The 12,554-nt window shown below is 41.4% G+C and overlaps 1 protein-coding gene across 3 annotated transcripts; it reads right to left on the bottom strand.

Annotated features, from left to right (window-relative positions):
* Nucleotides 1-36: 36 nt before the first annotated feature.
* Nucleotides 37-7,345, bottom strand: LOC135938805 (neuropeptide-like 1). Of its 3 annotated transcripts, none has more exons than XM_065482738.1 (5): nt 7,238-7,345; nt 2,618-2,966; nt 1,760-2,209; nt 970-1,149; nt 37-538 (listed from the first exon to the last, which is right to left on the bottom strand). In XM_065482738.1, the coding sequence occupies exons 1-5, from the start codon at nt 7,304-7,306 to the stop codon at nt 432-434; spliced, it is 1,155 nt and encodes a 384-aa protein (XP_065338810.1). In that variant the 5' UTR covers nt 7,307-7,345; the 3' UTR covers nt 37-431. The 3 variants fall into 3 exon arrangements, with proteins under 3 accessions (XP_065338810.1, XP_065338811.1, XP_065338812.1); XM_065482739.1 differs by having other exon boundaries at nt 37-291; XM_065482740.1 differs by having other exon boundaries at nt 1,826-2,209.
* Nucleotides 7,346-12,554: the final 5,209 nt, after the last annotated feature.

Raw genomic sequence — 12,554 nt, 5'->3', positions numbered from 1 at the left:
TTGTCGATAGGTTAAAGGGAAATAAAAAAACGTTGATTGTAATGGTAAATGTTGATTTGAATGTGTTCAACTCGTCTTTATTGTCGACATTGGAGGTCCGTTAGGCCGGGTACTTATTGTCACTCATTCGTGTGTATTGTCGTCGACATGTCGATTCATGGTAGATTATTTTTTCTTACGGCTACGCGGTAGACGGCGCCCACTAGGCCTCCCTGGGACGGCGTCGCGACGGCGCGGTTTGTCCACCAGACGACCTGCCGCTCGTCGTCCTGCCCATGTGCGGGATGCGCCCTGAACAAGCGAGCATCAGTCTGGCGGGTACTGAGCGCCGGGGCGGGCCGGCCACGACAGCCGCCCGAGGGCTCAGCCGGAGGCCCGTGGGCCGGGTAGGGTCAAGTAGGAGAGAATATGGGGGTCGGTTGGCGCAGGGTTTAGTAGCGGAGAGGCGCGGGCAGCCAGCCGAGGCGGGCCAGCGAGGCGATGTTGCGCTTCTGCATCGGGTTTTCGCTGCTGGACACCTCACCAGACTGATCCACATCTGCGAAAGTACGATTACATTAGAAAGGGGTCGTTTCTGTGACAATTGCCATTCATGCAAGTTTAATTAAGAGGATTTTTCGCTGTCTGAAATTATTTAAGGGTAATTGCAATGAGAGAATTTTTAATACTTTTGAATTTTACCACGGGAAAGCTGATAAAGAAAATATTAGATCTTATTTTAGCACTTTTCCTGCAACTTTAAAACTAATATTTAACTGTTATTTCATTCCATTTCCGTGCTCAAAATGCGTTGTTATATACTTACCACTGTTAGTGCGTCAGTTTATATTTTCGATTTTTTTTTAGCTCAAAGCGTTAAATTGTTCCAACTCTGAGTGCATTACTCACCAAGAGGTGGTTGCCCTGCCATCTTGAACCCAGCGCCTCTCACCACCTGCAAAGCCTAGAAAAACTACCAAATTTACTTACCAAGGAATCGTTTGTCCTCGTGTATTTGCGGCACCTCTTCATACTCGTACTCGTAGCTCAAGACTGGATACTCGGCGCCTCCTGTCGTCAGCTCCATCGGGTCATGGAGGGCTGATCGCTTGCGGCGCCCGGTGGTAGCCAACACAGAGCCAAGGTGCCTCTTGCTGTCGTCCTTCTGACCTAAAATCGCACGAGCAGTTAAATTGCTTCATCTTTTCGCCGAGATATATTTGTGCAAAAGCAATTAAAGCGGGACCGAATACTAGATTTGACCATTGGCTATCTTAAATATAAACGTTCTTGTAAAAACGTTTACTTTTAAGTCGAATTTCTGCGAAAATGAATCAAATAGTATCAAAGGTATCCCTTAAATGTACTTTTGGTTGATTAAAGGTAATTAGTGGAAATTTTTTCCAATACAAAATAATAACGTGTGTTTTAAAAGAAAAATCTTAAGATCCAAGATGAATTTGTCTAATTATTTTAGTCATTTCCATTCCATCTGGCGTCAATTTTTCTTTCCCCTCTAATTTTCCTTTCAATTATATTTTTTTAGAAAGTCAATTTTTTTGGACAACATTTTTCAATTTCAAAATGGAACGGCGCTTATTTGCAAACACATTTACAAAAATTCTAAAAGGGTTTAATTTTTATATTGAAACGTTCTGCAGTATTAAATGAGTCTAGATTATTACTACTGAATGGATAAAGAGACGAATTTGATTATTTTTATGACTTTATGTAGAGTAAAATATAGAGGGAAGCATGTGGGACAACACGGATTGCCCACCCCTGGCCATGAGTGCCGCCAGCATCGGGGGGAAGCTGCGTGCGAAGCGGTTTCTCAGGGTGTTACCCGGCGGACGCATGGTGCGCAGAATGGCCTGGATGTTGCGCTTCTCCTGCTCGGTCTGCTCTTCCTCAACGTCGTCCCTGATGCCGGAGAGACGGGCGAAGGCGTACGGCTGGCGCTTGCCGCCGACTCGGCTGCGCAGCAGGGTGGCGATGTTGCGCTTGACGGCTGCGTAGCGTGACATCTGACGCGCCCGCGCTGCCACGTTGCGCTTGCCGCCGAATGGCATTTGGAAGTTGCGCGCCAGGGCGGCCACGTTGCGTTTCGCGATCTCATCAATTTCCACAGGTTCGTCCTCAACGTCGGCGTCGTCCGATCCGTCCTGTGAGTTGCGTGTGTGCTGCGTCAGGTAGCCATCTCGGGCCATCGCGGCAATGTTGCGTTTTCCTGCCAGCCAACATAACCATGAGCCGTGAACTGAGGAAACTGTCCCATGATTTTTCTTTTCTTTTGACGATGAAACTTTTGGATTTTACGTTTTTCCCAGAGGAGATTTAATTTGTTAAGTGGTTGAAACTTGACAAAAAAGTGTTTTACCATACATATTTTTGTAAATGATAAAATTTTTAAAAATTGATTTTTTTTGGTAAGGCACTGCTGATGAGGCTTGCGGGCTTAAACAGCCGCTGCACAGTACGAAAGCGTGTTATATGATATTTTTCCATTTCTGATACACCAATTTCTTGACCGTCTATGGGAGTCATTGTAAAATTATTTTTATAAATATTAAATCCCCTAATATAGTTTTTTTTCTTTCCATTCTAAAGCATTTCTTTTAGTTCAAGGAATGCGTACCTGGCAAACTTCCTGAGCGTGCGAGCGTTGCCACTCCCATTCGTTTTTCAATCTCTTCGTCCAGAAGTTCAGCGATGAGTTTGCGTTCTGCGTCTTCCTCGGCGTCGCGTGCGTCGTTCCACGAGCTGGTCACCGGATGCGAAAACCTCTTCTCCTCCTCCAGCAGCCTTTCCCTTATGCGTTGGTGCGACATGGGATGGACAACCCGTTTTTCCTCCTCCTGCCGACGCCACGACAAGGGGTGCGCGAAACGCTTCATGTCCACATCACCGAAGCTGGGAAGGTCACCATTACGTGCCAAAGATGCGATTCTGCGCTTCTCCTCGGGGAATTCGTCGTCATACTGGCCCTGCAACGGGAGGAAAGAAATGGAGTGGATAAGATATATTTTATATTTTTCCGTAATGAAAGAACATCAATCTTTTAATGATTCCTCGCCAGTTCGATCGGCGATATCTATAAGACATTTATTTCTTTTTTCAATTTATAAAAAAATGTCGGCAGATATTGTGCCTTGCGCTCTCGTTTGGAAAAGCGGCATTTTATATAGAAGACGGTTAGCGGCATTTTACGGGCTAGTAAACTTTACGTTATTCTCGATTTTTCCAGCGCAATTTCCACCGCCTTTGTGTGATATTTTCAGCGCTAAATCACACTCCCGCGTTGCGCGATAACGGCTCTCTCGCTCGATCGGCTGAGAGTGTGTGAACAGCAAAGTCGAACAAGCGAACAAAGTCGCACATGATGACGCTCAAAAGGCTCCTCTGTCGGAACACCCTCCACTCTCCTAAAAAGGACGTACATTTTTTTCATAATTTCGTCAAAGCACCGAGTGCGTTTGATGGAAATCTAACATCGTGCTCCTAAAAAGAGGAAGGAGAAAGCAAAATCGAATATAGGCAACCGGCGTGGTACGCGTGTGCAGCACATTGCATAATACATTTTTTTCAAAGGATGAAATCTTGTAATTTATTTTACAAGTGTGTACAACAAAAGTTTAGGGACGAACGAGGGTTGCCTTTTGATTGCTGACTTTTCTGCCTCCTCTGCTTGGGGAAACGTGCGCCCTTAATTGCTCTCTGCTGCGTGAACGTTTTCTTTTCCCAAGGCTCAGCCGGCCGATATTGCTCGCCAGCGTCAGCAGCTTTTCTTCAGATCTGCTATTTATTGAAATTTCTAGACTGCTATAAAAAGAACGTGCTACTGCCGCCGGAAAAAGGCAAGTTAGCAGCAGATAGCCAGTGTATCTCGCTCTTTATTGCAGTGAATCGATATTGACTTTTGTTTTTTGTATTGCAAATATACGGGAATCAGAGAAATAATTATGAGACTCAGTTCTTTCTGTGGGATGCCTTCAATTTGAACAACTTGCTGTATCAGGTAAAAGCAGGGTTCTCAAATACCTGCATTTTTGCGGGAAACCCCCCGAAAATTCGCAAGAAAATGGATTTTTGAGGGAGTTTCCATACTTTTCCAGAATATATGCATTTTTATTGTTGACCAAAACGGATTTTGAACGTTAAATATAGAATGTATAATACTATTTGTCTTATTTTGCTCACAATATGACTATTTCGGGATGAAATTAGGAAAAACGCGGAAGTTAAAGTTGGCGTTGAATGGACATTGGATCGTCGGGTGATTGATTTAGATTAAAATCATCCTTATCTGGCTTGAAAGAGCCGAGAAAACTCCATTTGTGATTTTAATCCGAAGAAAGAAAACAGAGTATTTTCCCATGAATGCTAGAAAAATGGATCACAATAATTTAGCCTCTACTCAATCCGCCGCTCGTCAGAGCTGTTGCTGTGTTACTTTTGCAGTAATCAAGTTAAGCAGCAGCAGTCTGTTAAGCCGTTGAGCTGTTGGGCTTGCGAGCAGGACAGTCTGTGCTTTAATTGCGCAGCTCTCCAACTCATTTGCGCCGCCCAACTGTAAAATGCAAACTTGCCCGTGCATTGTAATCGAATTCCGCCACACAGCTCGCATGAAAACAGCAACATTCCTCTGAAACCTCGCTGTAGCAGCAGAAGCTTCTGAATACGCGGTACCTCCCCGCACTTGCTTTGTGCCGGAGCAGAGAATTAATTTATCACAGGAGAAAAACAAGCTCAGCATCGTGTGTTTTCACCGGCTGCAAATGAAAGCGGATGCTGCATTGAGAGGCTGCTCAATTGTCTCCTTGCTCGCTTCCATTAAAGTCTCGTCAAATTTAATTAAAAGCAGGCCCCCCGTTTTCGCAATAACGTCGATCTTGTTTGAAGGCACTCTTTTGGCATTGGGAGAGAGTGTCGGCAAGGGAAAGAAATTCCGAGCAGTCACAGGAGAAGATTGGCCAATTTTGCGCAGCTGCCGCGCTCTTTTTGCCCTAATCTCCTTTCCTTCGCTCTGACGCCGGATTCAATCTCGAATTTAATGCAGTTTATTCTCTCCGCAATTCATTGCAACTGCCTCTCGATTCGATTGCCAGAAATAAATTGAATTAGCTACTGCGGCAAGCTAGATAAATACAAATCGATGTACAGCGTAATATATAAGCATTATATGTGCCCTCGTACTTCTAAATTCCTTTTCCGATCCCTTTTGCACAGTGAGATGTTTTCTGGGAAAAATAATAAAATGAGGGAGATATATTAAAATTTTCCTCGTTAATAAATGTCGAGTTAATGCATAACGACCTGGAATCGATCACTCTTGCAGGCCCAATCATGAAGGAAAAAGTCATTTATGAATGTATTGACTAAAAATAATTTTATTATGTAGGGCTTTAGCTGAAACTAAGTGGATATAAATTAACTCCGCGTTTTCCAAATATATAATGTCATCTTTGAGCGTGATTTTAGACTTCTAATACATATAAAATAAAACGAATGAAATTTGATAGCTCATGCTTTTGCTTCACCAGCATGAACGAGTTTGGTTTCAACTCTTCGTCTTGTAAAGTATAAATTATATCTCTTCTAAGGGTTTAATTTAATTTACATACGCTCTTCGTGGAAGAGAGGTGGCTATAAATTAACATTTCCTTGAACGTACGTGGGAATTCTTAATTACCCAGGATGAACATTAAACTTAAACGAGAAGCCGCAGCTGCAAAAATTAAATTGCGACTGGTCGTTGTTTGTTTTGGCACTGTTTTGCGCGCTCAAATGAGGCCCGGGTGGTTCATTGCAGTGGTTTCGCCGCCTGAGGCCCTATTCCTCTGCGACAAAGGCCCTTGCGCCCCGACGATCGGAAGCACAATGTCAACCGAGCCGCACCCGTTATCCCAAACATCTCCTCTTATTCCATCTCGCGACTGCAAAATAATGCATTTAACGAGCAGATCAGATAATTGATTCCGGTCATGACGTCATTCCGTGAGCCGTACAAAGCGTATCATTTTAATAAATCTATAGCTTGTCGCTGACAGCCCAACGGCCAACCGTCTCTCTCACTACGCCACCGAGTTTAATTATATGACGACGCGTCAAATTGAAATACGCCATCAGCAACAGCCTGTGTAATTGGCAATTTGGATTATATATGGCTCCTTTCAGATACCAACACGGGACTCTGATTTAAAGTGATTTTTCGTTCGCTCGATGCAGCCTATATTTGAGTTACGTTTCATGGCGTTAGAGTTGTTCCTTGCTGACTTCCAGCTCAATTCAACTTTAAAATGTTATCAAAATTACTGTATAAGATTTTCACAAATGGCTTTTGATTTACCTCTAAATTTAAAAATTGGATAGAAATAAATAAGCACTTAAATTAGGATTGGGTTCTAGTTAATTTTCTCCTTTGCACTCCCCGAACACTAACATAAAAAATGTCCTAAGTAATTTTGTCGAAATTGTTTTCGCTAAGCACTATCCAACAGAGTATTCAAAAATGGGAGAGGCAAAAGCAGAGTCAATTTAAAATTGAAAGCTGGAAAAGTAGTGAATAATTCTAAAAATGCCTTCTTTGTAGCCACACATATTTTATTTGTACTGATTCGCGAATAGGAAAAATTAAATTGCTTTGCTATACAATCTACTGAATTGGGAAGTAATAGTAACATTCTGAGGAGCACACAGATTTTTCGTGGCATAAGAAGAGATTTGAAATAGCTTCAAATTATCAAAGGAATATGGAATTTAAAGCATCTGATTTTTGTTAAGGGTAGTTTTTTGCAGGAAAGACGATCAGCGCGAGGTTAACAAGATTTCGTTTTTCGTTCCTCTCTTCGTTTGTGTTCAGAAAAGAGTGCAATTCATATTGCACTCTTAGCCACCCATTCTTAAAATATTTTTTCCAGAATAGAGTGATATATAATCTTTAACATAAAACAACCTCAAAGACGCGTTCTTAAGAAAGGAAAATTAAAAAAAAGTGCGCCGTGAATTAACTTTTGCAGTTAGTAGTTTTTGTAACTAATACTTTGCTATACTTTCTGTCCTTTGAGTTTCTGTCTGACTGTGTAGCTTATTTCAAGCAAGAAGTGCGGAGTAAAAAAAACTCCATTTGGCCGGTGAACTAGGGGCAAAAAAGACACGGATAGATCGATTCTCGCAATCAGAGACGCATTTGAGAGAAAGGACCGCCCGGGGTGATCGCAAATCAACAAGTTGCGGCTCGAGCGAGACGACTGCTTACCTGTGCCGAGTTGACGGCGACCAGGAGAGCGAGGGCGAGCAGGGCAAATGTTGCGGATGCGTCCGCCATCAGGGGCTGCTGTGTGTCGAATGGGCCTAAGCCTCGGCGACGTCCCTTTTTAATCGGACGCCGCTCGTGCGCACTCCACCACCCCCGCTCGCCTCCACCCGCTGCCCGCCCCACAACAGGTCAGACCTCCGAGTCTCCGGTTTCGAGATTTGTAGTCCCTAAGGGGCCACTTATGATTATCGACTGAACGGACGGCGATGCGCAATTTTGAAAAGGGGATTCCATGGAATTCTCTAATTGTCATTCCTTTACTGAATTCCTCTGATCGCTGGAATAAATTTATTATCAATGCAAATTCATGTTTCTATTTAACATCATAAGATGATTGAAATACCTACCGTGTCGATAAAACTCTCACACCCGCTATAGTATTGACAGTAAAATTCGTAAAATTTTCTCCTTTCTTTTCCATGGAAACAAATATCGATGATGTTTTGCAATGCGCTGTGCTCATAACAATAAAACACTGCACTATCGGAGAAAAAAATGTATGTGTTGAATTGATTTTCGAGTGATTGGAGTTTATTGGACTCTAGCTGCGCTCCAGAAAAATATAGAGATTAACAGAGCATAAAATTAAACACATTTTTTACTGCAACAGGATTTCTCAAAATATTGAGTTGATAAAAACAGGTAATTTTAATTTTTAATAAAATATATCATGTAACGTGCTCTAAATCGTGGTAGCGATTGGTTCTAATTGCTAATTTGAATATTAATTAATTGGCAGAAGTCTTCAACAGCGAGCGAATACCTTTGGCATTTAATTCAAACCACTTGTCAGCGCGTGCATGAATAGCCTTATTTGCGTATCGATCGAGTTGCAACAGCGATCCGAACATAGTGTGTTCGCTTTGCAAATGGCAGCAGCTAGGCATGCGTTTGATTTATTTCTCACCCTGCCTACACATTAACATATAGCATTGAATGCTAGTTCCGAGAATACAGACCTGAGTTTTCATTTCCTGAAAGCCTCTCATTTGTTGTCAAAAGCATAGAGAAGGCATTATTCACGCACTAGGACACAAATCAAAGCAAGAATGTGAATGCGAACAGCCAATTTATTGAGCCAATAGACTCTATGTATATTCCTGACACAAAGCGTGAAAGTTCGCGCACGTGACACTTCATGCATTTGCTAATAGTTAATTAAAACCAATTATTAAATCCATTAATAGTGCCTCCCATGTTGACTTAATTTTCTTCCATATATTATATTTTATGCCCTCGAAAAAAAACTTTTTTTTTAAAGAAATATCTCGAAATGAAATTCATTGATCGGACAATATGAACCTTGAATTATCAATTCTTCTTAATGGGCTGGAGGAGAAGTGATGTAATCTCTGTTATTTTCCTCATGAAATTCAGAAAATTTATCGTAAGAGCTATGCAATCAGTTACAACTTTTTTTCCACTCAAAAAAGCTTTTTGATTACTTTTTCCAGTTGAGCTCCTTTTCGCCCTATTCACATCATCATCAACGACGGGTTTGAATGCTTCCTCGTTTTAATTTTTAACTGACGTGATGATCTTTAACGTAGCCAACGCATGACGATGATTGATTGCTCTGGCGGAGGCTGCCAATTCTTTTAGACTGCTAAAAAACATCGTTCAAAAAAGCGTGACGCAACACGCGAAGAGACAAAGAAGCGAAATCCATCATATAGCTTTATAATTACTCTCTAGATCAGAATTCAAAAGTTTCTACTCTAGTTCTAGGGCGTAGCTTAAAAATTCCCTGTTGGATTATTGATTTGAGTTTTTGATGAGGAATTTTCGACAACCAGCCGATTATCTTCTGTGAAACAATCCCTGCGAAGTGGATAGCAGAGATTCTGATCATTTTCACCCATCATTTCTTCACTGCAAGTTTTTAATAATTTATTTAACTTAAACCACTGATTTGAAAGACCGTGTTTACAAAAAATGAGAAATATTTTAGTCCACCAAGAACACTGATTAAGATAAAATATTCCGAATAATTTAGCATTTTAGTCAAAATTTCATCAAATATATAATTTTTTGGGAATACATTGCACCAAAAGCACGCACTAAAAATGTTGCCAACAAGAAATCCAGATTTTTTCTACTGATCTGCAAAATTGTAAGACATTTCTGTGTAATTTTCTTCTCATTTTAATTGAAACAATGTACGCTATTTTTAATCGTACTTTTAAGAATAATTTGATTTCTAAAATTGTATTATTTTTTTAAATACTACTCAAGCTCATTTGACGGTACAACAATGATTGGAAGCTCAGAAAAATTAGTCAATTGTATAAATTTCACAGAGCTGCTGATATTTTCATTGATTGTATTTTCTCAATCAGTAATCTTGTACTCAATTTCTGTACTACTGTCTCCCTTAAGTTTAGGTAAAAATCTAGGGCAAATATATATTTGTTCTCAAGAATAAATATGGAAATATGGCAATTAATTTGCAGCCCCGTTCAAAATAGAGGGCATTTTGTATAATTATAAGTGCTAGAATATTATTTTTGCGTTTTCATGTAACCATATTTCAATTAACAGTCAGACCTATCATCCATTTTCATTTAATTAAATGTTCCACGCAGTTCGCAATTCCAAAACGCGGGCAGAAGCGACGATTCCCGCAATGCAGCTGTTGCTCGCTACTCATCGGGCCGTGAATATGCATGGTCGGCGTTGCAGCGTCGTCAGCAGCAGGTGCCTCTCTCATCCGCCTCAATGGCTTTACCAACACTTCACAAAACGCGTAAAATCCATAAAATAAAGTTTTATCCTCCAACTGGCATTTAGGTTTATGAAAGAGAGAAACACTGCTTTCAGCCGTGGAATCTTTTTTATGTACAAAAATACAATAATATACAGCAAAAACAGTCTGCTAAAAGAGAGCGCCTGTCGCAGTGGGAGTTATGCAGCCGGTGTGACTCACGTGTCCGGCAGGTTGATGGACTGCCGAACGTGATCCAACCCTAGGGGCGACTCGTGTGTCGGCCCCGTGGCCCCGGTGTGCGTCATCCAATTAGCGGTTGGCACCCCAGTGGCCCGTCTCCTGCTAGAATGGCTTGAAGGGTCGCGCGTACTGGCCTCCGCCGAAGCCGCCGTGGCCGCCATGTCCGCCGTGTCCACCGCCTGCCGCGTAGGTCGACGCAGATGACAGGAATGTCGAGTCGGAAGACCCACTTCTGGAACACGATTGAAACACCGCCACAAAAAAATTAAAGCTTTTTTATAATTTCACACAATTTGTACGGTATTTTTTTTTCAAACGTTCAGGGTCAACTACTGTGTAATTAGTGCTGGAAAATTGAATTAATTCTTTCGAGGCGAGGAATGGATGTGGGATGAAAAGGGGTAGTGGTTACCGCCCTGAAACCATTATGGCTCATCAGGGGTATCAAGATGAGTTTAAAAAATATTCAGTTTTTGCATTTTTGACCAGCACAAGCCGAGATCTCGCGTTCAATTGATATTTCGATTTTCCGGGAAAGAACTCTAATATTTTGGTTCAAAAATTTTAAAGAAAAAAGTAAGATGTTTTTATTTTAATTCTCCACTATAAATCAGAGTTAACCTGTATACATCGCAAATACAATGTCCACGATCTAAAACTCCTCTTTTTTGAGAGCGAACGTGTGGTTTCGTCCGCGGCTTCCATCTTGGTCGGGCGAGTTTGAATGTGTTTTAAAGGGTTAAAGTTCTGCATTCGTGGCACGTTTCTACGTGCTGCGTGCATTGCAAAAGCACTTTTCACTTGTGGAACTTGACGTTCAGTTTCGCGAAAAGCGAGAGGAGCTGAGTGAATTGCTCGGGGGCAAATGGATACTGGAAGCTGCGCGAGTGAGAAGAGCAGGAAGGCGGAAATAAAATAAACGACGCCAGCGGGCGAGGGTTGAATAGGAAATAGAGCGGCTTATTATGGAAAACGTTATTTTGGTCGTTCTACTTTTGGAAATAGTTTCTTTTTGACAAAATTTTTAAAGTGCGAGATATTTTAAACGTTATATCTGTGGCATTTACTGATTTTAAACAATTTTCCTTGAAACATAATTTAGGTTCAGTGCGGAGGACTTGATACGCAGTCACGCATTCTGGATTATATATTCCTGCTAACTTAAATGCCCTATATAATATACTCTTCTAAAACATTGGAGATTGGAGATCTATAGATGCTCTTCCAAGTTTCTCACAGAACTTTTGACAAGAACATTGGCCTTGCAGCTAATACTTTAATGGAACACAAAAGCCATTCAGCAAAGTTTGACAAAGTGCTTGGAACGAGTTTGACTTTCGCTGCTATAATTCCACTCAAAATGAATGTCTAAGATTGAAAAAAAGGACAGCAAAAATTTAATTAGATCTCGTCTAATTACAAATTCCTTTGAAGATAAATGCACGAGGGTCTCCTCTATTTGAGAGGCGTAATTCGCAATCAACCGCAGAAAGACACACTTTGCGGCTGTGAGCTGAGCGAGAAGACGACACGGGACTTAAATTAAACTCGGCTCCTGTGAGCAAAATGTCAGCCGCAGTGTGTGTCTCCTTACTTGAGAATTTGTGCTAAACCAAGTGACGACATTTTGCGCGGCGACCGAGGTGATCCAGCGTTAATTGAGGACGAGACCCGAGAGGCTCGTCCCTCACAAGTGGCCCTCTCGATTGCCGCAGCTCACCAGCAACCGCAGCCGCCGTCGTTTGCATGTGTGCCCGCCAAATTGATCACGACCCACCCACAACCCCTACTCTGCTATGTACGTATATCGCCGCAAGGAACTTGAAACGATCGACACTTCACGAGATGGCAGGGAATTGAATAGGCGTGAATTAGGGTCTCTACTTTGCAACAAAAGGTCATTAGGTTTTTGATATTAAAATCAGACAATGAGCAAACTTTTAATTTAGATACATGCCAATTTAAGAACTCAGAAGAATTAACTTGGAAAAAACCGTTGTTTCAATTAAAAAACGAGTGACATTGACAAGAAAATGCAAAAATTGAAAAAATGCCCAAATAAATTTTTTATGAAAGTCTGCAAGAAAACTCTTGAGACTGTGTAGATTGTTCTGAATGACAAATATTTTTTAATCATTAAAATAAGGAAACAAGCTGACGCATCACAACTTTTAATCTGCTCGTAAAAATGGTTTATTTCGCTTCAATTTTCTCAGATATATTCTCATTTCGAGGAGGACGCCCTTCTCCGCAGCGCATAAAACGACCCTCGAAATTCTCGCCAGACTTTGCTATCTCTTGGCAGAGAAA

Source organism: Cloeon dipterum, chromosome 3, assembly GCF_949628265.1.
Source record: "Cloeon dipterum chromosome 3, ieCloDipt1.1, whole genome shotgun sequence".
NCBI classification, from domain to species: Eukaryota; Metazoa; Arthropoda; class Insecta; order Ephemeroptera; family Baetidae; genus Cloeon; species Cloeon dipterum.
This window is presented reverse-complemented; position numbering and strand designations above follow the sequence as displayed.

Bases quoted from the DNA above. Each gene is read 5' to 3' on its own strand.
- LOC135938805 (XM_065482738.1), bottom strand. From the start codon at position 7,306: ATGGCGGACGCATCCGCAACATTTGCCCTGCTCGCCCTCGCTCTCCTG. The intron at 2,967-7,237 runs GTAAGCAGTCGT...CTCCCGTTGCAG, and splicing joins TCGCCGTCAACTCGGCACAG to GGCCAGTATGACGACGAATT. The intron at 2,210-2,617 runs GTACGCATTCCT...GTTGGCTGGCAG, and splicing joins ACGCTCAGGAAGTTTGCCAG to GAAAACGCAACATTGCCGCG.